Source organism: Vitis vinifera, chromosome 18 (genome assembly GCF_030704535.1).
Source record: "Vitis vinifera cultivar Pinot Noir 40024 chromosome 18, ASM3070453v1".
NCBI classification, from domain to species: Eukaryota; Viridiplantae; Streptophyta; class Magnoliopsida; order Vitales; family Vitaceae; genus Vitis; species Vitis vinifera.
In genome coordinates, this window is record NC_081822.1 from 2,282,504 (window position 1) to 2,310,453 (window position 27,950).

The following is a 27,950-nucleotide window of genomic DNA, read 5'->3' on the forward strand; positions in this document are numbered from 1 at the left end:
TTCCTTCTGTTTCTCGTTTGCATCTTCCTTAGTCATCCCTATAAGAAACCTATAACCATGCCATGCTGTATTTCATTTTGTTCAAATTTCACCCTACAACGGGGGGAAGCCAGGGGAAAAAAATGAAAAAGAAAAAGGAAAATAATCTGTTCAATTCAGGAAACAATTCATTATGTAAATGATATCTTCTTACCTACAGACCAGGGCAGCAGTCCAAAACCCTAAAAATAGCAGCTGATAACTTATGAACTACTGAATTTGCAAGACAATCTTGAAAATTTTTCATCTTTTTAAGCGGTGTAATTAAAGCACTTGCACAAGGAAATGGCAAGTCAACGTTTCTCTCTTTCTTGAATTGGGAATATAAATTTGTTGATAAGTAGAGATTTTCCACAATTTTTCAGGCATCTAGGTTTCCGAAATAATAAATGTAGCCTGTACCGGAAGGATGAGAAAATAACTCAGATTTCCCAAAATTCAGAACTTTGCTACAACTTGAGAGTTTCTAACATCCCATCAGACAATAAAGAAGAATGATTGCACAGTAGTTTAATTTTGTGGGTTCATCACAGACAAACTCTTATTTCCATGACAATAAGTTACAGGAAGAAAATATATCACTGGAAATCTAAACATGTAAATCAGTTTTCCAATATCATTGAATAAATCACAATTCATCAAGAACAATGCCCATCGAATAAAGAATTAACACATGCACTCAATCTAGTAAAACTGTAAAACATCAAGAAAAATTGGCTCATGTCTTATTCAAACTTGAAACATGTGTTAGCCTTTTAACTTTCTGTTAGAAATTAACAATAGACAAGAAAACCTACCTCTTGAGGTGAGGCCGAATGGATCAATATCCCAGTGAGCATACTGCCAGTGGAAGTAACTCTTGGCCCCACCTATTAGTATGGACTTGAGTACGAGGGCCGAAAATCTGGAATTGAATGAAATTTTCATTGAGAATGGAACCGGGGAAACAAAAGAATTGGAAGTACATTGAAGTAGGTATAGAAGAAAATCCAGTCGCTTGTAAGATAATTTCCTATGAATCAATGCTGATTTTGATGTTGTGGATGCTGATAAGAAGTATTGCCAGCATTCTCCACTCTATTGCTAACATCCTCTGAACAATATGGACCCTTGGGCTCATTTGCTAAATTCCCTATGCCTATACTGCACACCCCATTTCTTGCATTGTTCGCCATGAATCCCCAACTATTCCATTTCCGATGCCATGGGGATCTTACTTTTGAATTATTCCATTTCTGCTGACGGAAGTACTTCCTTCCCAAATCATATGAATTGTTCTTCACTCGTTTAAACACATGTTGGTTGTTTGCACAAGGAACATTCACATCAGGTGGACTGGCACCAGATGTGCTTGGAGTGCTTTGATCTGTATGACAAGATGCAGAACCATGGCAGTTTTGTTGCTCTTCTCCTGGTTGATTTCTGGTTATGGGATTAACAGTCCGGGATGGAGGATCTCTCCTGTCCCGGGGATATGGGGGCAATGGTGGAAAAGGATGGAAAGGCATGCCTGGAGCAACAACCCAACTTTGCATAGTTTCTCCCTGGGGAGTCCCAAACTGTTGAACAATGGACAATGGAATTCCATAGGAAACAGGCAAGCAAGAATTGAATCTCTTCTGTGGATGCCCCCCAGCCACTTCAAAAGTGCTGTTTGAATGGCTGACAGTTTGCTGGGCCAGATCAGCAGAGGCTGAAGAAGCATTAGATGAAAACAGAGGAGTGTTGAGAGGGTACGCAAACCCAGGAGGAACATCCTCATGCAAGTTCTGCCGTTCATCCTCCTCCTCCTCTGCTTGATCTTGCTGAGGGTGATTGTGAACAAAGCCAGGGCAATCTTTGTCCATCCTGCTTATGCCATTTGTATGATCTAGAACCATTTCACTTATCCCAGGTTGTGGAATCGATCCAAAACTTTGTAGCAAATTAGGCTGAACTTTTTGCTCCTTGTGCGGATGGAATCTTGGATCTGGGTGTGCCTCTATTGGCTGATCCCATCGGCTTTTACGTTTCCTTGTGTTTGTCCCATTCGTTGCACTACCACCAAAACCAGGTGCAGAGCTTTCCTCCTGGACACAAGCATCAACAGGAGTTGTTACAAGCATTGACTGCTTCACACAATCTATTGCTTCTGTAGGTCTCCCAACCTGCTCACGCCAATAATTGTGTTGTGATGAAAACCGGCTGCAGTTTGAACCCCTGTGGAATTCCATCCTGCCATCATCCCTATCCATGCAGCTAATTTTTCTGACAGGTCTAGGAATCCACCGATCCCGGAAGCTTCGTGCAATTTGATGGACCTGTGCATGCACCTCAAGCCAATTAAACTCAAAATCTTTCTCAGCTACTTCCTCAAATATAAAAAATAAAACACATCATAGAACTCAAAAAAAATTAAGTTGGAAGCAATGCATATGACCTATAACATCATGAAATCATAAACTGATGGTTTGAATGACAATGTAACAGTCACAAGAAAATGAAGCAAAGAAAATCAAGATGCTAAGTAGAGACAATAGTAAGGTGATAACGAATCTATGATTACAGTATACATGTCTTCTTTTCTTTTCCTTTTTTTTGGGGGGGGTAGGGGTATAGGTAATATTATATCAAGTGCCAAAAAACAGTGCATCAAGGTAAACAAGACATATACAAAGAGCGCTAAAGTATCAGAAAGAACTTTCTCCCTTAGCAAGAACCCAACCAACCAACAAAATCTAATAAATAAGTGTTCATCCATGTACATTCTACTCACAATAAAAGGTTACAAAGGAATAGACCCTTTAAGAGCATGGGTCTTCAAGTCCTCCCTTTACAAGCTGTCCAAAGAATGCATAACAGAGCAGGACTCCAAATCAACCTCCTTCTCATGAAGGAGTCATCCCAAACTAAAAGAATCTCTTTGACTATAGCAAACAGAATCCAAGTAATGTCAAACAAAGAGAAGAGCAACTGCTAAAGAAAAACTTATCTTGGCACAGTGTAGCATAATGCGATCAATTAATTCTTGTCTGATTTTACAAAGGAAAATCAGAAGCCCACTTTAGATGGAAACCCTGGATTCCAATTACCCTCATTGAGAAAGTGATTGAATTCAAGGACTCCAACGCAACACAAAGACTTAATGAAGAAAAAATAATTCCTCGAATCCATCCTCAATACTAGGTCCCCCCTCATCCATATCAAATAAAAGGCTTGTAACAGTTGTTGCCACCCGTTTTCTTATCTCATTATCTTGAGAAAACAAATTTTAACCCTGGAGAAAAAATTCCTTCTTCTATGAGCATTGGCCATTTTGTGGAAGAATTTAGTGTTACTATCACCCTCCTTTCATCAAATTTCCTTAGATTTCTGTCTCTAACGAAGTTTCTTGGAAAAGAGGCCACTTGCGAAATTCCTCCCTAGCTATCGTCCTAGTTTTCTCTTCCTCTTAAGAAAGGGGGGTCCCTCCATCTCCTTTGAATCCCAAAATCCCATCTGATGTAAGTTCATCTCCTCCTTGATGGAAACATTGTCCAACACCTCTTTATTCCAAATTTTAAGTCTTATTTCAAAGCTTTCAACTTTGAAGCCAAAATGAAAGGGCCTAGAAATAAAGTCCTTGAAATCCTTCTCTTTTAAACACATTTTAAAATCTAAAAAGCGTCACTTCCTTTCTTAATCCACCCTCATCTAGAAGAATTGGTGCATAATCTGAAACAGGCTTTGGCAAAGTTCTTTGAACCACCCCATTAAAATGACTCCCCCAATCCTCAAACACCAAAAAATGATCTAATCTTGATAAGGACTGATTATTCAGCCCTTTACACCACGTAAATGGACCCCCTCAGCAGTAGAAGATCCCACAACTCCTGCTCTTCAAAAGTCTCTGAGAACCTTCTCATGGCTGGAAATAGTCTATTTCCTTTGTTACATTCTCCTGGGAATCATACCACATTAATGTCTCCCCCCCACACCTGGGTTGGGTGGGAAAGGATGTGGGGGATGAGGTTGGGTTATCCCACAAGCCCTTGATGGTCAAACCCTGCCTAGAAATCCTCCTTTTCTCTCCTTAAGATGAGCCCCTATATCCCTGAAAAAACCCAAACAAAGTCATTCTCCCAATTTTAGAATTGACAAGAAACTGAGAATTCTCCCACTTCCATACCCACAAGCTCCCTAACACCTTATTACCTCAGAACATCGGCATCCCACCAGAGGCTCCCTTTGCACCCACAACTCCCCATTCCAAAAATCTCCCACCCTTAAACTCCTCACTAACTCCCTCAACATCTTCTGAATTTTTGTTTCTTGAAGGTAAATTAAATCAGCTTTCTGCGTACTAATCAAATACTTAATTGCATTTCTCTTATCACTATCATTAGCCCCTTTCACATTCCAAGAAATAATTCTTAACTTCATCTGCAAACTGATGCAAGATTGCAACCTTCCTTGCAACTACCCTCCCTACCACTTGTTATACCCTTGAATTTCATTGTGCACTCCAGTTTCTTTAACTCCCACAATTGGCATGTCCAGACAGTTGTTGAAAATAGCCAAACTACTAGAGGACCAATCTTCCAACCAGGTCACTTCCTCCACAGCCATCCCCTCAGCCCTACCCTTCTCAAACTCAAACTCTAGGAACTCCACCGATCAACCATCCACCTTCACCATCCTCAACGAATCATTAACCTTGTTAATCAGCCCTTTGACGTTGCTATCAAGGGCACCTCCAAGCCCCTCTTCTCAAAACATCTAGCCCACTTATGGTGAGAGAAGAAGAAGAGTGGCCTTATTCCCCAAAGAAATCATAAGGAAAGAAGAATAATCTAAGAATTTATCTGCTTCCATCATAAGAGACTTGCCTGTGATTGAAAGTCAGATGGCTTCCTTGTATTACCCTCAACAGGGCTAATCGAGCATTGAATAAAACTCCCTGCCTAGTTAGAACATCTTTCCAATCTCCAAGACCTTCCTCCTCCTTCGCACACCTTGCAAAACTTTCCCCCCAAACTCCTCCCTAGAGCAATACTCCACTCTTGTCAACAATCTAGACAAACTTACCTCATGGAATCTAATCCAGCTCGAAAAACCTCTTCCCCTCTCCAAGATTCTATCCACACATCTTTTACACTCACCACTTAAGTTTAAATAAGAGTAATGTCCATATGAAATGGGATTACCTTAAAACCAATCTAGTTTACAATCAGGCGAGAACAATAAACCCATCAAGAAAGTCACCAGCTCAAACCTAGTAAAAAAGAATAATTTGGGCACTTTAATACTGATAAAAAAGAAAATAATAATTTGGGCACATTAAGGAGCATTGTCCAATTTTCCTAGCAGTAAATATAGTGGATGCTCAAGAACCCATGAAAATATATTAACAAAACTAGGAGGTTTTTTCATGAGGAACAAAGAAAATTCATAGATAAATGAAAGTTTGCTATAATTTCCCACTCTTCCAGGAAAAAATGCATTCATATGTTGGCACTGATCACCTCATACACTCCCTTAATTTGAAGCATTGGTATTCATACTCTTGAGGCCTTAACTATGCAAAAGCTTTAACTTTCAATTGAATTTTAGAATTCCAAATCAGATTGATTGGTCAGATACAAGTTAGAGAATCCTTCTTCAAGAGGAAAAGGAAGAAATATTCAGAGGAAAAGATGACCTGACTTATCTAAAGCCCAGTGTGTCTCATCTGGAGAAGAAGTGATAAGCACAGCTCTCGAAAGAGAACAATAAAGAAGCTAGATCTTCTGTTTTACAATCAAGATTTTTACAAATTTCATGGACTAAATTTTTTGTAATCCAAAAAATCCAGACTGTCAAGGTTGTAACTTCCTCAAGCTCCACCCTGAGAATCACCCTTTCCTCCTTAAAATTTCTCAGAAAGGAATTACATTGGCTATCAGTACAACACCAGCAACTTGTCTACCCTTAAAAAAAGCCCCTTGGGAATTGGAGATAATTTCCCAAATACACAAAGAAGATATTGGCATTGATTTTGTTAAAACTAGTAACAGGACTAATGCATTTGAGGTCCTTAATACCAATAGATATATAGTCTGTAGGAATGATCACAATGAAGGTGTCATGCAACTAATAACTTCTTGGCAGAACAATTCCTTAAAAACTCTAGACTGTCCTTGAGAACCACCCAACAACTCTGCAAAAAGGCTTTGTGTGTCTAATTGGACTACTGGAGTATAAACTCTTTACTTTCAATTTCAATGAAAGGTTTACAATCACCTGTCCTATAAGATAAGCAGTCAATATTAATTTATATGTTTTGTTTCTGATAAACAAAAAAAAAAGAAAAAAAAAAAAGAAAAAGGATAAGCAATCAGTCTAAACCATCCGGTGACGAACTCATGAGGATGGGATAACCCTTGGTCAATGAATATTGCTTGTGCAAGGTTCAGGAGGTGTTTATAAGTTATACCATCCTCCACTTTAGCAAAACTCATATGCTTTCAGATCTACTGTTCTCCCTGTCTGGTATTATTGGGGTTTTTCCGTGCTTGAAAAATGGTTACTGCTGGGTTGGTTTGGTAGAGGGGTGGGTAAGCCATGAAAGGAGGTTTTAAGCCCGGCCTTCCTGTGTCTATTTTGCTGCATTTAGAAAGAGTACAACAGTACAACAGTATAACCTTTAGAGATGAACAGCTCCCTGATAAAAAATTCTTAAGAACTCTCTTTATTGGTCCAACATTTCACTTGGTGTCATTGATCTCTCTTTTTAGGTTTTATTGGTGGTACAGAAAAGCATTACAATAATTGGAGCCATAAGAGCTGAGACCCAAATATTCTCCCACACCCCCTTAAATCTAATAGAGATGGAACATGCCTCAAAATCACATCACTACCCTGTGCATGGTGAGGACTCCATAAGACACATTTAAGGTACGGTTCGTGAAGAAAGCCCACTCTTCATGATGGATCCAAAATGGCTAAGTACAACAGTATAACCTTTAAGAACTATCTTTATTGGTCCAACATTTCACTTGGTGTTATTGATCTCTCTTTTTGGGTTTTATTGGTGGTACAAGAAAGCATTACGATAATTGGAGCCATAAGTGCCAAGACCCCAATATTCTCCCACACCCCCTTAAATTTAATAGAGATGGAACATGCCTCAAAATCACATCACTACCCTGTGCATGGTGAAGACTCCATAAGACACACATATAAGATACTGTTCATGGGGAAAGCCCACTCTTCGTGATGGACTCCAAAATAGCTCACCTTTTTTTTCATAGGTGACCTCCAACTTTGTTTCTTGGGTAAAACCTATCTTGCTCAAGAAAGACGATATTGAGCTCCTAAGGGAAGGTTACACGAATCCTTATCCCTGGTTCCAATAAGTACAAAATATCCAATCTATAGGATATGTCGCCAAGCAATATGTTGATGTATATCCAATACAAAAAAGATATGTGGTTCACAGCTTAATCATTTGCGCTTGCTAATAATTGCCAAGTTGCATTAAAAAGTAGTGAGATCAGTACACACACATCAATCCACATACAGTTACAGTTGAAAGAGGATAATTGGCTAGCAGTTTTGGGAGCAATAATTCTACAAGTGTTATTAAAAACAATTATGAAAATAAAGAATTTTCTTTGACTGCATCAGTTCATCCCAAAAACCAAGATGCTTTGATGCAATGAAGCAATTAATGGAAGAACAGAGTTTCATACAGATCTAATACTTCTCAGATCAGGCACAAGGGATATAGGTAAAGAGACTACCTGTTTGTCATTGTGCTCAGTCAGTGTCAACATTGAATCTCTAAAACTGCACAGAAATTTGCTTCTTAAGAATATATTTAATAATTGCATAAATAATAAAAACTGCATACCAAAGAAAATAATTGAATAAACCTATATTTGGTAAAGAAACAAGGTATCACAATCTGAATTTAAAAATTTAATGGAATCAATAATTTGGCTTGGCTTGAAAAAACCAGAAACTGTTTATTTAGGAGTGATCAGGAGAAGCTTATGCTAGAAGCCTGAGTCTTCAAAAGCAGTGATGGCATGATCACTTTCTGTGGTATGAGCCTTTGTGGAAGCCATAAGGTAATTTTCAATGCCCTCATAAATAGGCAGCCAGAAAGCTGATTTCTCAGCTAAAAAGGGGTTCAAATTAGAAGATTATTATCTCCTTGAGTTGTAGATTGTCATTTATTTTGGATTTTAGTATTTATCTTGCCCCTTTGCTGATATGGAAAAAAAAAAACTAATTTTCTTTGTACAGTCTCATTTGTACTAATAAAAAGCAGCCCTTAAGGCCTTAAATCAGCCTTTGACTATCTGCTAGAAATATCATCTAGCTAGGACTTTCTTTTTTAATTCTTTGCCTTGTTACCCTATAGAATAAAAGTAAATAAGGATTGACAAGAGTGCTAAAAAATTAGGTTATGGAAAATGAGTTCCAGATGACTATATGATGGGATTAAATTGCAATGAAGTACAAGATAGCCCACAAGGCCAATAGCACAGCTTGCAAGCTCGAAACTCATTAATTAGTGTTTCCAGAATGGAATGTTAAAGAATTGTATGTAACAACGCTCTCATTTACTGAAATTGTCCATATACCCATATATTTTTTTCTCATTAGGCACAAAGAAGTTTACCGAATTGCTGTCCAGCTCCATACCAACAATGTGGGAAGTATACAAATGATCTATTTCCCTAGCAGAGCAACACTTAGGTCTGTAATTCAGGGCAGTTCACTAACCAACTGATTGACCTTTTTATGCACTAAAGATTAAATTAGCAGCAGTTCATTTTAGGTTACAAAGTTCATGAGTAATTTTTTCATACATTTTAAAGTTCTTCCAATGCGAAGCACCATTTCATTTCTGGATTATGTTAAGTGACCTTTCAGTAAACCTATCAAAAGAAAAGAAAAATGACCTTTCAGTAATTACAAGTTCATTGAGTTTAGTTTAAATATTCAAATTAGGAGGAACAATAATTTGGTTGAGAATAACCTATAAAAAATAAATAAATAAATAATTTGGTTGAGAATAGTTTTGGGAGATTTATTTTTGTTTTGCATTTTCAATAAGAGGTATATTAGTTTTTTTATGGGTAAAAACTGGATAAAGTTTTCCATAAAATTTCCATGATCTTAATGATTAAAACAACAATTCATTTGAATTATTGTTTTAATCATTAAGATCATCAAAAAAAAAAAAATCATTAAGATCATGAAAATGTTATAGAAAACTTTATCCAGTTTTGAACTTTACGTCTTGTAACTTGTAAGAGTGTTCTTTGGCCTTCCTCAGTATGACTTCAGTTAGGCAGTTTTTAAGGTATTTATAGTTGTGAAATGGGCCCATGTAGAGCCCTAAACATCAATGTAATTTTATTCGCCCAACTTTGAAGAATAAATCAAGTTTTCCCCTTTTAGAATGGGTTATCATGCAACAGAATATATTTTGAAAAGGAATACAATCTACTAGAACAAAGAGAGGTAAAATAATGAGAATTTCAATTTATTTCAAAATTCCAAAATAAAATGGCAATAAACTCAAGAAATAAGGATCTCAAGAGTTTTTCTGACCTCTCCATTCCAGGACAAGGAGGACCTCCATTAATATGTTCCAAGGTAAGTATCCCCCTCAGTGCCAAATACTCTAAGACCTGAAGAAAAGACAGGTTAGCAGCATGCTGTGTTTTTTTTCACATTTCACACAACAAATAGCATGCTATAGTTCACAAAAAAGGCGCCGCCAGGCCTACCGGCCAAAAAATGATGGGTTCACTTGACCCATTAAAAACTGAGTTCCACTTACCTTTATCCAATACAAGTAAAATTGGGCTGGGCTAATTTTAAACATTCTCATGTTTGTAATTTTTTTAAACAACTGGCCTGGCAGATTTTATTGACTTGACACTCTAATAGTAAGTGGGGTTAAGGCAGAAATTTTCTAACTCAACTAGAGTCAAGTTCAATCCATGACTTCATACCCACTACGGTAATACAACTCAAACAAAATGTTATCAGTTATCTCAAATTGATTTTTTTTAATCATTAAACACAAAATAAATAACATTAAAGTACTTAAAAAGGATGGCAGGCTTCCTAGTGCACACACCTTCAGAAGCTTGCGAAGAACAGGAATCTTAATGAATTCCCTGCTATACTGCTTCATTATATTGTGCAGCATCCGCAAACCTTAAAAGCAAAGAAACTGTCACATTTTTTTACGACACAGCACACAACTACAATGAAGTTACTCATCAATAGGGAGAATAGAGCAATTAAGCAACAAATTTCAGATAACACTACCATTTTTGTTAAGAATATCAACCAAGACAACTCGAGATTTTGTTTTCAAGAGTGCATCAAGGATCATTGAAAGATCTCGCGTGCTGCAAAACCAAAAAAGGGGTAAAATTCAACACAGGTGCAAAAAAACAATTCATGCAGAAGATAATAACTTACTTGAGGGCAAGTAAACAAACCAAATTATTACAGGTGATGACTAAATGAAGAGCAAGATAGAAAATGACCTCTGAATTGCTTCACGATTGCCGTTGTCACCTGATGCTACAGTGAGGAGCAAAAGCTTCAAGTATCCTTTAGATGAATCCTGTAAGAATAAATGCATTAGAGACATGGATTACCATGCGAATTAAAAGACTATCATGTGAATATGTGGCAAGAGACATGCATGGTATTAGTGCAGGGAATTAAAAGTTTCAAGTAAATAGCCTAACATAAGAGTAAAAGTAAAAAATAACAACGAGAAATAGGAGCATTTAGTCAAGCAACAAGATTCAGAAGACATTGAGGTTTTGTTTTCTTAAAAAAACAACAATAAAAACATTGTAGATCCTTCTTAAGGTTCAAAACTATAAGCAACTTCCAAAATATAAAGACAAAATGACTGCAGAAGCAAGAAGGATGAAAGCATTTGAAAATGGAAGCAGGCCAAAGCTGAAAACATCAGGAAAGGCAAAGAACATTGAGGTATTTAACTAAATTTTAACACTGGCAAGCCACCATTGAAATGCCTATCGTGCATGCAACATGCAAAAGTATGCATGCACAATACACTAATTCTCCAAGCACTCATACACTAATTATCTGACCACCCAAAATTTACATAAAAAAAGTCACAAACTTAAAGAAAACAAGTTAGACAACCTAAAAGATACTTACTTTCCTTTTGCTTATTCCTCCATTAGCATCTAGCAACTCATTGAGTTTCTCCTGAACTGCAAGAATTGAAAGGCATAAATTGTTAAAGTAATAACTCTACACAACACCCATGCCTGGAGAAGATAAGAGAATCTGTTACCTGCTTCAAAACGGGCATTAGCAGAACCATCCAATAATTTTTTGGGCTTGTTGGACAAAACCTGAGTTTTGTTGCCAATACCAGGAGGCTTGTTGGCATTCACAGGATTACTATTAGATTTTCCCCTTTTAACTGAACTAGATGAACGAGAAGCTTTCATGAGAAGACGCGATTTTGAACAAACTTGCTTCTCTTCAGGGGTTTCAGATTTGGATACATTAGCATCAGCAGAATCAGATGATGCTTTATTAAGCATCCGAGTCAAAGGCCAATCAAGCCTCTGATCAGAGCACAAAGGCTTGCTTGTAGTCTCTTCTTCCATGGGAATTTTTTGCTGAATAGCAGTTATGGGTTTATTCATTAAATCTTCTGTTTGCACAGAAACTTTAACTGATTGAACAGGAGCTAACTTTCCAATTGAGTTGACCATCTCCAAGGATGCCTGTGATTCTGAAATTGCAGGTCCAACCACTAATTGTTGTACAGCAGTTTTGAAGTTGTCCAATTTATTTTTTGAAAAAGCTTTACTTTGAATTTCTGCAGCATCAAAGGAACTGGTTGTAGATATTGTATTGTCAAAGCTATCAGCAGTTTCACCATCTTCATTGACCATCACAGGTTCAGGATATTCTTCATCTGAGTCACCTTGAACAATTACTTCGGTGCTAAGTGGATCTCCACCTATATAGCCCCGACATTGTGGTGAACCACAGACACACTTTTTGGCGGCAGCACCAAACACCCTCACATAGTTGTAATCAAATGTCACCTCTTCACCCTGATGTAACGGCACTTATAAACTTAGGCACGTAAAATATGATGATAACACTAATACACACCATAAATGAAACTTATACACACACCAAACAACACCAAAGCGAGAGAAAACATAAATAGGCAGCAAGAAGCATTGTTTTAGTGGCAAGGCCAAGGCATAGGTTGAGATGCTAGGAACATCCTAAGAATCTAGACTAAAACTAATTCGTGTTTCTAACACCTTAAACCCTAAACCCTGTAATTGATTCAGGTGTATGAAGTAATGCTGAACTTGGTTTGAGAGGCTCTTGTTTAACACACGCAACACAGACTAAGACCCAATATAACGTGATTTAAAAGGGAAAATTAGTAAGTCAAAAACCTATTCAGCATCACATCGGAAAAGGGCAAGTAAGGTAGGAAAGTAAGGCTTGCAAAATTGTTGATTGGAATTTGAAAAAGGTAAAGGCTGCATTATTGCTCTCTCATGCACTACTGGGCAATTGAGAGCTCAGATTTGTTTTGCTACAAGAACTTGAATACTTCTATCTATAAATAGATTATGACACAAGAAAAGAAACAAATCGCATTTTAGTGGTGAATCTTAACATAAAAAGTTCCATGAAAATAAAAATAACTTCAATTTTATTAAATCTTACAAAATAAAGAAATGAGCTATCATCTAATTTTTTCACACGGTATATGATTGTTCTTCACAATTTATTAATTTCATTAACACTTAATTCTAAATATAACTTTTTGCTTTTAAATTACAGGGCAATATACATGTATAAATACATATAACTGCACCATATATACTTTTATATGTTTGCTTTGGTTGCTGGCAAATAATTCAGATCTCACTGAAATTCAAAGGGAAAAACATTCTGAAATAATGCAGCATGTTTTTCTTTTGGCATCTTTATACATCAACTCCACTTAATATCATCATTAAACAATTTGAACTTGTTGCTTCCTCCTTCGAGTACTCTCTTCATTATGAAATCTTTCAAGGGATTGGAACAGAGAGGAGCTGTGTACGTGAGGGAGGCCTTGATAAGTCTTGTCTTACTTTTAACACAATATTAAAGCATCATTTATCAACAACTAAATGTTTCACTTCCTAAAGAATCTTCTAGACCAGAAGAGTCACAATCTATGAAACTGAGATACAGGTATAAAGTGAAGCCAACATGTACATATCATTTATAGACTTATAGTGACAATGGCTACAACAAAAAAACAAAGCATGGAAGCAATAGATGACAAATGTGAGTATACCTTTTTTATATCCCTTAATGCAAATAGTCCAATACAAATTTCTCCATTCACCATCCACTGTCAAAAAAATTGGGAGTTAAAAAATTGAACCAAGAGGAGAACAGAAATAAATGAATTCTCAAGAGCTTGAAACTTGAGCAACTAGCATTTTCCATATATATATACTGAGGTCAATAAGAACACTAAAATTGGACAGGAGAACCACATTCTTTATGGAAAAATGAAAATAGAGTATAAACCAAAAAAGTTACTCCACGAACACTAATGATAACAAAGATTTACTAATGAGAAGTCCCAGTTTCCAAGATACGCACCATTGCCTAATATCGATTTTTGCTAGAAGACATGAGACAAGATCATAACAGCATATCAGCATATGGATGGATATTTGATATGTAAGTCAGAATACTGTAGGTATTACAAAAGCATGTGTGGCATAAACCTACATTATTTCCATGTATTCATGAAGAAAGAACCAAATCCATTAAGATTAAAACAGTACAAATTTTCAACAAGGCAATCAATTGACTATTACAATCTTATAGTATGTTACATTTACGAAATGCACCTGTACAAGGAAAAAGCGTCAAAAAACTCATATTATTTTTTTTTAGCCTCATATGGTAACAAATGTAATGATGTACCTCCATCTTAGTCCTCGTACCAAGTGAAATATTATCACCACTAATTATCAAAATAATGCATTAATAAATGTACATTTAATTATTGAAAATGAGATAATCACACTATTTAATGGACAAGTTTGGGCATCCATAGACTTCAAAGGTCATTCAATTTGTCTACCATACCAAAAAAAAGAGGCACTTTAGATACACAAGAAGTGAAAAGCTGACAAACAAAAACAGAAAAACAGAAAACAAAAGCCAGAGACTAAGGCACTGTTTAGGAAGTGTGTTGGAAAACGATCCTGAAAAACAGTTTTTGTGAACAATTTTCGAAAACTGTTCTCGAATGTTTTGAAGAACAAAAGTCCATTTAGAAACTTGAAATGTTCTTAACCTGCTTTATATGTTTTTAAATATGTTTTAAAAATACATTTTATCTATAGGGCTTTATTTTTAATCATTCTTCATATTTATATAATTATTTTTTAAAACATTCCTCAGAATGCAAGTGAAAACAATTAAAAATAACTAAAAAATGTTCTCTAAGAACAACATATTTTTGTTTTTAAGAAAAGAAAACCGTGTTATATTTTTTTATTGTCAAACATGTTTTCCTGTTTTCTATTTTGAAGAACAAAAAACTGTTTTAAAAAACAATTGCCAAATTGAACCTAAGTCTTAACACCTTCCCTTGCTAACTATGAATTAAGAAAAACCAAAGGCACTGTGGGGATCTATGGAAAATGATACTTATCTAAACAATTTTTTAAGAGAGATGATGAGAAAGGAGATGGTACATAAAGGGGAGGCCACCTTATAAGAAAGAAAGGAAAAAAGAGATCAAGATAAAGAAAAAGAGAATAATAGAGAAAAATTTCAGAACAAAAAAAAAAAAAAAAAATTGCAAGTAGAAAAACTAGTCCAGAAAATATTTCCAGAGAAGTTTTCCATTAAAAGAGCTCCCATCCACATCAGAGAATCCTGTTTCAACTTTCCTCCTCCATATTGTGAACATACCAAAATCTATATTCACCTTTTCTGTGCGGCAGTTAGGATCACAACTATGGTTGATGAAACGCCCCAAATTTCCTTTTGCGCATGCATCTATTACCTGAAAGAATAGAGAATGTGAATGCTAAACAAGAATGGAACAGTTAATTGTAAAAGTATGCAACAAAAACATAGGAAATGAAGTTTAGATATAAAAATAATAAATAAACAAAACCAACAACATAGAAATGAAGTACCAATCCCTATTCAATACGGAAGCACAAGAATGAGAATGAGAAAAATGGGACAGAGAGAAATGGCATAAATATCATGGTCTCGGAAGGAATAATATCCCTAGACACCAAATTTAGCAAAACTTATTCCAAAAACTAACCTCAAACCCCAGTATATGTATAAAAGCGAGTGGTACAGGGGGAGGAAGGGGACATTTAACATGCACATGTAAAAGGCAAAATTTAAACCCCATTGCACTTTTCCCCCCAACCTGCAGCGAAAGTAGATTGCTGACAGTACTCATCAAGAGAGATTATGAACATCTAAGAACACTGTTACATCACTTGTCAAATTACTGCTTACCATCAATTACATTTCTTAAAGAACTGATAAACAAACAAGCTACTATTCAAGCTCATTGAAGTAACCAGCTCAATCAGCAGATTAATGAAGCACGAATTGAATGATCTAAAGCTCTCTGGGGCCTGTTTGCAACTGAGAAGGCACTATACCCTTGAAGAAACAATAAATCTTAAGAAGACTGACTAAATGGAAAAACATTAAGTCAATGTGAAGTTCAAAGAAATGACAAATGGTGAGGGTTTGAGTAAGCTCCCATGGTATGTCAAGTTCACTAATTAAGAAGTTACACCAAAATTTCACCAAGGGAGATGAAAGAAGGTTAAGATGTTCCGAGCATTCTTATTTAAACAAGTTATATTCCTAGTTAGGCCTCTGATAAAAAACAAGCTTGATTGTGCTCATCTATAAGATCAATCTTGGTCAAAGCTAAATAGAGCATGTTTAAACAGTCCAGCAGATTTTGAGTAAAGCTCAAGCCGAGTCCCTGTTAAAGCCAAGTCAAATTTGTCCAGTTCAACACTAAGCTCTGTTAAAAAATATACCTCCCAATCAGAAAAAGTAATTAGCAAATCAAAAAATATAAATGCAAACAGCATATATATACATATGGTTGGGGGGGAGAGAGAGAGAGAGAGAGATTCTAAAATCTTTGCTTATTGGTCAGTATCTGTGTATCGAAAAGCTGAGAAAGGAATCACTTGACCAAAAAAAATTTTGCAGCATTTTTAAATAATTTTTAAAAAGAAGGATGAGAGGTCCTAGAAGAATCCCACCACAGATTCACAATACCACACAAACCTGCATGACTGGTCAACCAAAATGAAGAAGTTTGTGCCCAACCCCCCAAACTGCCCACCTCCATGAAGAAGAAAGAAACAAACACAAAAATGAGACAACAAGGCAAGATTTTCCCTATTATAAAAGGGAAAATAAAAAAATACAGGTAAAATTCCAAGGAGGGAAGCAATTCTCAGTTCACCCCTACAAGAAACAGCAGTTATATTCATCTACAGTAACAAACTAATGAAATTTACATTGAATTCCACATCTTAAGATCATGAAACTCCTAAAAGGAAAACTGAAAGAACCACCACAATTTCCCAAGTGATATCATTGCAGGCCACCACATTCTACTTGCATGGTTGTCAATTATATAACATGTAATTTGATTACTAGTCAAAATAAAGTCAACAGAAAATTTCAGGAATGCAAATACAAACCTCACTGCCATTCAATGTCATGAAGTAGAAATGCTTATGACCCCTAGAAGCATACTCCTTTTGTCGTGCTTCGTATGTTTGCAAATCAAGTACCTGGTTGAGCCATACGTTAGAAAATCTATAAAAGAGAATGTCCTCACATTTCACAGGCCCACATAAAACAAATATAGGACTTAAACAGATTTATAAAGCACTAAAATGGAGGTACTTTAAAATTGAACAACAACATTTTAAAAAGTGATCAAGAAAGCCATCAACATGCTTATGCAAGACACTCAATAATTTCGAGCAAAAGTTCAAATAAACCTTTACATGAGTTGTAAACCATGCACAGAAACCATCTTAGATAAGTTACCCCGCATGACCATGATCTGACACACCACAGCCACAAAAAGGAGACATAACTTTCCAATAAATTTGATGATATGTTTGGCATTAGTTATTAGTTTCAACTTAATCAAACTGAAGAGTATAGTCTGCAGTAGGAAGAGAAAGCAATAACTAACAACTTTATGTTTAGTTTTTTTTTTTTTTTTCCAAAAAGTAAAAAAAATAAAACAGCCTGATGCAGAGGGCAATCCAACTTTATTTCACAGTCTCACTTCAGAGGCTATGGTTTGATTACTTAGAAAAATATAAAGACTGATCCTAGATTTGGTAACAAGTCCAAAAAATTAATCTTCTATTCTGCGTTGTTAATATAATCACCTTTGCATATATAGACCCAAATATTATAAACAGTCTCCAACTTACCTCTCCAACATATTCAATAAGAAACTGCCCTTGAGAAATATCTTGTTGCAACTGCAGCCCATAACCCTTCTTCCCACACTTGAACCACTTCAATTTGGCATAACCACGTTTCTGGAACTGCAACAAGACATTCAAAAGGAAATTTACATAAAACATAAAATCCTTAAGTAAACAAGTATATTACTTACAGGTAGAAACAGCTAAATACCTGTTGATTTGAACAGAGATCCCCACATGGGCAGGTCCCTTGAACACATTCAATGTTAAGCATTCGATTCAGGCATTCATCTCCACAACCGAAACGGCCTTCTACAGGTCTTTTGCAGTGGCAAACCATTACCTGATTGAATGAAAAGATTAGACACGTTGGAAAAATGGAATGACCAACATGGTCACATATCCCATTGGCCTTGTAGGAGTAATAAAAATTTATTGGGAAAAACAAAATGCAATTAAAATATGAAAGAGGGAGAAGCAGAGTTAATGATAAAGTCAATGCAAGTTTATCCACCATATCATCAAGAAAAGGGGTATTTCAATGTGAGAGTGAAGATTTGAACTTTCTGACCACATAGGGAACAACCATTTGGGGCTATAAAATCATATACCTAAGTTACTGATGATAGTTTAAGCAACTTTTATACATATAGGTCATGTTGAAATAGAAGTCTAGAAAAAAGGCAGACAATTAGAAGTTACAAGTAATAACACTATTTGGTAACAACCTTTTTTTTCCTCATAGGTAAAAGCAATGAGTAAACAGAAAAAGAACAAAGAAATGAGTTAGCATGATTCATAATCCTGACGGAGGAAAAAGAAAAGGAATCAAAATACTATGAATGCCATTTTTCCATTGGAAGTTCATTTCAGGGACCACAACTGAAGATTCACAATCTCAGTTCAATGAGAAGGAAAAAATAAACATTTTAATAATATATAATATATGGGTGACTCATCCTTTAAGCAACTAAGGCCATTGTCTAAGGCCATCTCTCAAGAAAAGGCACTACAATTCATTTCTTACTTATCAAAAATAATAATAATAATAATACTTATCAAAAAAATAATAATAATAATAATAATAATAATTTCCCCCTTTTTTCTGACCATAAACATTTTTCTCATTAGATACAGACCCTATTATAATCCCAAAAATAATAATAACTTATTTGAATGCAATGGAAACTCTTAAATGAAGCCTCATTGGGCTCATCAAATTTTCTCAGTTTTACTGCTAGTTTAATATAAAGGCCTAACTTTGTCCCAGTTGCAACAAAGATTTATCCAATGCAATAAGAACTCTGGAATGGAGGTTTAGTTAGTCTTTAAATAGGCTCAAATATCAATGAGAAGCTATTGGAATAAAGACCTCTTTAGTTTTTAACTATGATGTTATCTACTTTTTTGTAAAATTAAAGACTAATATTGTATATAGGTCTATAACTACAGTCCCACACATCTTTTCCCTTCTTTTTTTCTTTTGATCATATTCATCTTTCCCCTTCTCATTTTCCATTTTATTCTTTTTCTTAATTATAAAGTTTACATACATTACCACCTTTATTAAGGTCTTGGGCATCTTTGGAGCATTAATACACTATCCAATAATCCTCAAAGCAATTTTTGTTTATCAGAAACAAGACATGTATATATTTATGTTAATGAAAACATGAGAAGGATGAGGAGTCTTCCCCACAATTACAAAACAAAAAAAAAAAAAAAAAAAACCTGATCAAAATATGATTGACTTCCTCTACCATACAAGGAGTCTATACAAAAGGTTTTAGACTACAGTGCAATATACAAAGATGTCATCTTCTCAAATTCTGCCTAAGCTTCTCTTAAGGATGTTCAAACCCTTTTCATTGACACTCCTCAAAGCCATTATAAAGTAGGTTATACTTTAAACTACTTATATTTTCACTGCAATATATCATGGAGGTGTTTAGTTCCCATGTTGGCAAGAATTTTTCTTAGTTACTTATTAGAAATACAAATATGGATATGAAAATGTGTAAAAAATTAATAATAAATAGATTAAATCAATATTAAAATTCTACCGATCTTGAATATCTTTCTTAAACATATTAAAGTTTCTAATATTTAGAAGTTCTCCAAACATAAATCTTCAATCCAATTAACAGGAGATTAAATAAGACATTAGTTTTTTTTTTTTTCCCAACCAAATGCATCACATAGTTGCTCTTGCAGAAACAAGTTCCTATCTATCAAAAACTATAACAAAGAAGGAAATAATTTTGCATCTATAAAAAAAAATGCATTTCAATAAAAAATATATATATATAAATAAATAATATTATTTATGTTTTATAACAGTTTACAAAAAGAAAAGAAAAAGAAAAAAAAAGGAACAAATAGGCAAAGGCCCCATTTGAAATTGTCCCCCAAGGTCTCATATAATGTGGAACCGCCCCCTACATATATGTGTGCATGCATGTGGTGTAACATTAGATACCATCAATATTGCATGAGAATGATTATAGGACACCAGCTTGACACATGAATCATGAGAAATAAGCTAAAAATATTATTTCAGTCAGATATATACCTCATCAATAGTTTGAGTTCTGCGGCTACGGTGCAGAAATAAATTAGACCTAATCAGCATCCAAGATGATGATTGGGTAACTATGATTCATTAAAAAAATAAAAATAAAAAATAAGTCAGAATTTGGAAGCAGAGAAAATGAACATGAAATCTTAAAGGCCAATCATACTTCAAGCTCGAGGCCTGTCTTTGTGCATGCCATTGCTTACTCAAATCACATACCTGTTGAACGCCTTTGTCCAAATTCCTTAGAAGTTAAATGGGCATCATAAACATCTTCTTCACATGAGGCATCTGATATTTCCAACTCAGCATTAATCTCTCCATTTGACTTCTCTTGAGGGATTGAGCAGTCAGCAAATGCTTTATCCATGTTGTCCTTGCAGATCCTTCAAAGGAGTCACAAAAAAACAAAACCCAATGGAAAGTATTAGCCATAACCAGCCCCATGAGATAGCAGGTGAAACCATGAAAATACAAAAGAAGATGGAGAAAACAACCATACATTTCTTATGTAACCAAATTAAATGTAATGCATCTAAACAGAATATCATCAGACAATATATCACACAATAATAAAGTCAAAATGCCAGAGATATTGGATCCAAATAATTAATTAACCAAAGTTCATCCCAGGAACAGATACATGAGTAAAAGATATGAAGATAAGTCCCAGAAACTGAAATCCTGGCAACAAAAGAAAAGGCAGGAGGTCACCTATCTAACAACAAGAGAAGCTTTGGTGAATGTGTGAAAATATGCTATAATCCAAGATGGTACACCAATAGATGAGCAAATCCATATGGAAAAACTAGTTAAGTATTAATGATGTTTTAGAGTTTCCAAAAAAAAAAATGTAATTGATAATATTTCTATCATTTATGATAAAAAAAAGGTTTAATAATATTTTGAAACTAAGAATCCAAAAGCCAACATTTCCCTAGCAATAGTAGATTTTTGATAGGCAAACATAAGTATTATAAAAAGGTGCCTGATAAAAGATGGCTTGCCATATATACATAAGGGGTATACAATAGGCACCAAAAAAGAAACTGCCAAAGAAATAGTAAAGCTATATCCAGTTATCTATGGTTAGATCGTCAATGAAATCCAACAATATGCACTTTTCTATGTCCAATGGACTCTAGACCATTTCAATAGGGATTTAATGGAAGTCCCCTTCAGATTTTGATCTAGATGCTTTGCTCTGTTAAAACTATTACCCTTACAGTATTTCCAAATACATCAAAACAATCAATGAGGAGTCATTCACCACACCTTGCCAGTTATCTAAACCCTGAATTTTGCGGCTCAACAGAAGGTCTTTTATTGAGTTTGGAAAAACCCATTGCAGCCGAAAAACTCCCAGCAGCGAATTCCATATCTATCTCATCCTATTACGGTGAATTAGGATGTGACTGGTTTCTTCACTATCTTTGCATAGGCCGTGCACCTATCCACCAGTCTTGACCCCCTTCTCAAGGTAATCTATGGTTAAGATACTCTCACACAGTCTTTCATGCAAGGAAAAAAATACAGATCCTCTTAGGAGGATGGTTCCCAAATTTCTTGGAACACAAGATACCTCCATATCCTCAACACATAAGAAGTTATAAAAGAATTTCACCCAAAATCTCTCTTTCCGCCCCCACAATAAGCTATCCTCTCCTTCTGCTTCCAAATGCACAGTATTTATGAGCTCCAAAAACCAATCCACCTCCACCATATCCCAATGCTAAAAAGTGCCTTTGGAAATGCAAAGACTGATGACCTCCATCCACCTCAATCTCCCACATATCTATTACTCCAACATCTCCAAGAAAGACTAGGCTGAACAAAATCAGAAGGTGTCTTTCAAACATTGCTTCCCAACCCATTTATCCAACCAAAAGTTGGTTCTCTTCCATTTCTGACCACAATGGAAGTTCTGAGACTAAGCTCTTTGAACCCCCTCCTAACCTCTTTCCATAACCTCACACCAAAGCCTCTCACACATCTTGTGTGCACCATCTCCCATCCAAAACTCCATGCTTTCCACAGATGATCCTGCTTCACAGGCTGTCACTTGTATGAGCATATCATTTCTCCATAGACATTTCCCCAGCAACATCTTATTCAGACATCTAGCTTCCTAACCCTGAGCCCTCAAGACTTTTTGTCCTTGCACACCAGCGCCACTTCAAAGGATTTAATTATCTTTCCTCTAAGCAATTTCCCCCAAAGGAATTCTCTCTGAATATTTCCAATCTAACCTTCACTTTACTAGGAATTACGAATAATTTTTTTTTATAGGTAAAATTTTGTCCCCATTGGGAATGACATAAAAGAAATTGGAAGACTTGAAAGTGTTTTCTTTGTACAGGTTAATGTTCCCCCCAGCAGTAGTATCACTCTCAATCAGCCTTTCACAACATCTCCATCAATTTTCTCACAATGTTTACAAATAAATAAAATATATATTCCCACATTTAAGATCATCAGATAAGGTGGGTAGCATTATAAATAAGTGCCTGATGCATTCCCCAAGGTTCGGGTGCGGGATAAGAGAAAAGGGAAGGAGAAATATTTATGTTATTTATAACTTGATGCTGCAGGTATGACAAGGTCTGAGATTTCAAAGAAAAAAGGACACGCACCAATTCAAACAAGGAACCCTTTTGTACTCTTATCAATCTTTGATGTGATGTTATGTAGTGATATTTTTGGTAATGATGCATTATCATGATAACGATTACCAGGATGTAAGGTAACTGATTACTTAAGAATATGTTTACAGCATTTAAAAGTAGATGTTGTAATGTCATCCTTGTTTCTGCCAGATCTTTCCATAAATGAGATGAGGTAGTCTGATCAAAAAATAAATGAGGGAAGGTAGACAATAATATTCTTTGGTGTTTTTACATTGTTTTATCCTTGATATTAAAATTTCTATTTCAATTACTTTCTCTCCTCCAATTTTTTATCTGTTAGCAGAGAATTTCTTTTATGCCAAATACTTAACAAATTCTCTTTGCTATTTTCAATTTTCAACATGTACCCCAACCCATTTAAAAAAACAAAATAAATTCAGTAACAATGTAACATTATGTTTTTTATAGGAAAAATAGAGTCAATATAATATAAATAAAGCACCAGAAAGGGCAAACTGCAGTACACAAGATGCAATTGGACAAAGAGCAATCCACAGCTGGATGATCTTTTGCCCATTTTCATATTCATTTGACAATTCACTACTTATATATATATATATATATAGCAACTAGACCAAAATACAAAGAAATGTACGCTTACAAAATTTATCTTAAAGTTTCTACACAAGTAGCATCTGCAGTAATAAATGAGAAATAAATTATTGGTGTACCATTTGCAATTTGTTTCTTCAATGGAATCTGCAAGTGCAGCCGCTATACGTCTCCATTTATAGCAATCATCACAACGCACCCAAGCAATCCGTGGTGGTAAATACTGCCTCACTACCTCATTTTGGATCATGTCCAAGTTAGACATGTCTTTGGAGACAGTTTTTTCAGCAGTAACAATTTCTCCAATATCATCAACTACGTGATTTTCTACTGCATAAGCTACATAATATCAAAACATGGTGTTATGCTTCAAAGATGTAGCTACTAAGAAAGAGAAATAAAAAATTGAAATATGTAAGTATTGTAATAAGCAAATAAAGTAGTTGAGCATGTCCTCATTTAAGCAATCAAGTAAAATATTCATACCTATTTCCTGGTGACTTTCAACTTTGCAGACATGGTTGCAAACACCCTCCTCGTTTACGTTCTTTCTAGCTGACTTTTGTTGGCTTTCCTTCTGCCTACAAGCATTTCGTCTTTGGTTCCTCCCTGAATCAAGGAACTGTGACCTGCTCTTGCTTGCTCGACCAGATTTTGAACTTTTGGGAAGTTTATGCCCCTTAGCTTTAGTAGAAGGAAGTAATTTCTTAGAGTTCTGTGATTCGGATGATCCATCTAGACTCAAATTCAAAGTGTCTTCCACAGGAGGCAACAGTTCAGTCGAACACCCCTGAAAGCTCAACAAGTTGCTTGAAGCAATTCCACTGCTGGATGAAACCAAATTTTCACTAGAGTAAAGGCCATTTTCCATTTTCCACCCATCTCCTTGTTTTTCTGTTACTCTAGCTCTGCTTTGGCTTGCTTGACAAGGCAATCGATCTTCCACATCAGAGTTACCTGCCTGAAAGAGCTTATCTTTCTTCTTTCCTTTCTTGCTTTTCAACAGAGGCACATTCGAACTTGTTACATCTGCAGCAGCAACAGAATCTTTGGAAGAAGCCTGAACAACATCATGCAAGTCTTCCTGAACCCTTGCACCAACTTGGCCATCAGGAATCAGGTTGATCACTTCTGAATCAGGTGAAGTTCCTGGATCTAAGTACCCATTGTCAATTGCACCTTCCAATGCTTCAACCTCTGTCTTGGAAGAAATACTAAGATAATTAGTGGCAGCATTTCTATCAGAGTTATCTGGAATCACAATGGTCTCCTGGTCCTTATCTGTGAAGTGGACTTCGTCTAAAGCAGAATCAATTGGAGATGTTTTTTCTTTCTCCAGATTCCCATGAGAAGTGAGATGCTGCCCAGTCCCAGGGATTTCTTCCACTAATTGTGTTTCAATGCCAACTGTGAATTTCTGTAATTCTGAACCCATGGCCCAGCATAGTTCAGACCCATTATCACTAAACATGGTCTGAACAGGATCTGAAGTATCAACCACGTCCGGAACAATATCCTTTGAACCACTTTGACTTACCCTTTTGCCCATTTTAACCTTCAAACGAATATGACTAGTTGATGCACGACCTTTTACCTTTGACCCTTGTGAGTTTCCAACTGCCCTACTCTTATTCCGCTTTCCACATCCTCGGCCACCCTTTGTTTTTCGTGATCCTTGATTCTGAACCCGACCACAATCAAGGTCACTATTATGATAAAAAACTTGAGTAATATTCTCCAATGATCCCCAAATAGAAGCACGAGCCGGTTTGCAGAAACTGCTTCGCTTCTTTCTGACAACCTTCAAGAAAATTTCAAATATTCCATGAGAGTGTGGCTTCTTGTTGGCAGTTTTCCAGCCTTTCCTTGCAACATTTGCTGTCTGCGTCTTCTGGCTCGATTTTCTTGCACGGGCACTCCTCCGAGGAGGCAAACATATAATTTCTGGACATTTGGTTTCTGAAACACAATCCCATCTAACATCAACTTTTTCTTCACCACCTATATTTCCAGAAGAATCAGCATCAGTAGAATTAAAAGCATCAATAAGAACATCAGCTCCTGAATAACCTGGCTCAGCAAAAATCTCAGAGGAACCATTATCCACAACACCAGAGTAGCAACAAGGTGGCGGGGAGTCTGATTTTTCAAGAGTATAATCAGGTGCCATGCTGGATGATCTTTCTCTTAAATCATACATATTTTCTTCAATAGGTGATATTTGGCTGCACATTTCACCCTTCATTCCCAGAAAAATATCACTTTTCTCTTCCACAACCTCAGTCACTGTCTCTGCAGAGGAACCATCGAATCCTGCAGTAACCTTCTGCACATTCCCTTCAGCACAATCAGTAGGTGAACTAGCCACAGATAAATGCTCCAAGGGAATTTTACAATCCTGTGAGGGCAAAATTTGTCTGATCTTGTTGTTCTGTGATCCAGCTAAAATATCATCCACAAACTCAGAGGGACCACCAGCAACCCCAGAATCCTTATGCTTATTCTGTTCTGCAAAATTACTTGGTGATTCCAATGGCCTTCCACAGCCCTGAGATGGCAATATTTGCTCATTTATCATACGTAAGATGTCACTTTTCTCTTCTACAACCTCCCTAATCTGTTTGCAACAAGAGGCATTAATACTCAAATTAACCTTGCACTCGTCATCTTTGGCACAATTACTTAGTGAACCCTTAATTAATGACTCCAAGGGCATTTCACAACCTTGTGAAGGCAAGATCTGCTCATCTATCCCATCTAAAATATCACTTCTCTCTTCCACAGCCTCCTGAACATCCTTTCCAGAAGAACCATTGATACTCATCTCAACCTTGTAGTCATTATTTTTTACACAAGTACTCAGTGAACCACCTGCAACTAAAGATTCCAAGGGAGTTTCAACCCTCTGTGAAGGCAATATTGGCTCATTTATTCCACCTAAAGCATCATTTTTCCCTTCCACAACCTCCCAACAAGAACCATTAATGCTCGTATTAACCTTGCACTCATTATCTTTGCCACAACTACTCAAAGAACCACCTGTAAGCATTTCACAACCTTGTGAAGGCAGTGTTTGCTCATCTGTTCCATCAAAAATCTCACTTTTCTCTTTGACAACCTCCCTAGCCTCCTCCCCATAAGAACCTTCAATGCTCGTATCAGCCTTGCACTCATTATCTGCATCGCAACTACATAGCAACCCCCCTGTAACTAGTAACTCCAAGGGCATCTCACAATCCTGTGAAGGCAACATTTGCTCATTTATCCCACCTAACATTTCATTTTTCTCTTCCACAACCTCTTTGACCTCTTCCACACATGAACCATTAACAGAAAGATAAACCTTGTTTTCACTATCTTCACCACAATTACCCAGTGAACCACCTGAAACTAGTAATTCCATTGGCATTTCACAACCCTGTGAAGGCAATAGTTGCTCATTTATCCCACCTAAACCGTCAATTTTCTCTTCCACGACCTCCCTGACCTCCCCACAAGAACCATTCACACTCATGTCAGCCTTGCACTCATTATGTTCAGCACAATCACTCAGCGAACCACCTGTAAGTAATAATTCCAAGGGCGTTTCACAACCCTGTGAAGGCGATGCTTGCTCAAACCCACCAACGGATATCCCGCCTAAAACACCACCTTTATCTTTAACATCCCCAGCCAACTTTGCACCCATCTGGTCATTCAGCTCAGAACAATCACTGAGGAAACCGTCCATGCCCAAAAATTCCAATTGCATTTCACCCTCCTGTGAAGGCAAAATTTGGCTCCATATATCAACCTTTATCCCATCCACGACATGATCACTTCTCCCCTCCACAGCATCTCTAACCCTTCCCTCACCGCCCTTCTGCTCGCTCGGCCCAGTGCAATTACTCAATGGATCCTCAGCACCCAATACCTCAGATTCCATTCCACAACTTCATTCACATGATCCGTCAAAAGGGGTTCTGCTCCCGCGTACAGAACGCGGGTAATAGGCCCCAAATAATTCCAAAGAAGAATGTAATCAAAATTGAACTCAGATAAAAATTATTAAGCCAACCCAATACAATGCACGCCCTCCAATCAGAAACCCTAATCCTCCCTCTATAAGGAAACTCCAAAAAAATACAAAAAACAAAATTACAAAAAAAACAGAGAAAAGTACCGGTGTCAGAGATGTCAGAGAAACCCAAAACCCTAGACTCCCGCGTTCTCCTGCAAAACAAATATCACAATCTCAAAATTTTCATGAAATGCCGATACATCAAATAAATTCACCCTCAAAACAAATCCCAGAAAAATAAATAAATAATAAAATAAAACTTCGGGGGAAAAAAGACCTAGCGACGAACGCTTGGAAGCCACCCCAAAAGCAAAAATCTTTTATTTTTTCCACAAATCTGCAAATATTTTCTTTAATTTATTTCTTCCGCGAGAAGGATAGAGAGGGAGAGAAAGAGGGAGGACAAGAGGGAGAATCGCTTGGGCTTGACAGCAAACGGTTTTGAGAGAGAGAAGGCGGAGACTATCGATTTTATGCTCCTTTAGGGGGTTAGGTGAGGGCGTGTG

The 27,950-nt window shown here is 36.3% G+C and overlaps 1 protein-coding gene across 2 annotated transcripts; it reads right to left on the reverse strand.

Annotated features, from left to right (window-relative positions):
• Nucleotides 1-629: 629 nt before the first annotated feature.
• On the reverse strand, nucleotides 630-27,950 carry LOC100245350 (uncharacterized). Of its 2 annotated transcripts, XM_059735038.1 has the most exons (18): nucleotides 27,722-27,950; nucleotides 23,871-27,596; nucleotides 23,504-23,723; nucleotides 20,365-20,531; nucleotides 20,143-20,222; nucleotides 17,782-17,913; nucleotides 17,574-17,690; nucleotides 16,821-16,913; nucleotides 15,047-15,124; nucleotides 13,388-13,444; nucleotides 11,351-12,128; nucleotides 11,212-11,267; nucleotides 10,560-10,639; nucleotides 10,336-10,418; nucleotides 10,142-10,221; nucleotides 9,607-9,686; nucleotides 7,782-7,827; nucleotides 630-2,339 (listed from the first exon to the last, which is right to left on the reverse strand). In XM_059735038.1, the coding sequence occupies exons 2-18, from the start codon at nucleotides 27,307-27,309 to the stop codon at nucleotides 1,059-1,061; spliced, it is 6,867 nt and encodes a 2,288-aa protein (XP_059591021.1). In that variant the 5' UTR covers nucleotides 27,310-27,596; nucleotides 27,722-27,950; the 3' UTR covers nucleotides 630-1,058. The 2 variants fall into 2 exon arrangements, with proteins under 2 accessions (XP_059591021.1, XP_059591022.1); XM_059735039.1 differs by lacking the exon at nucleotides 9,607-9,686 and having other exon boundaries at nucleotides 2,277-2,339; nucleotides 27,722-27,911.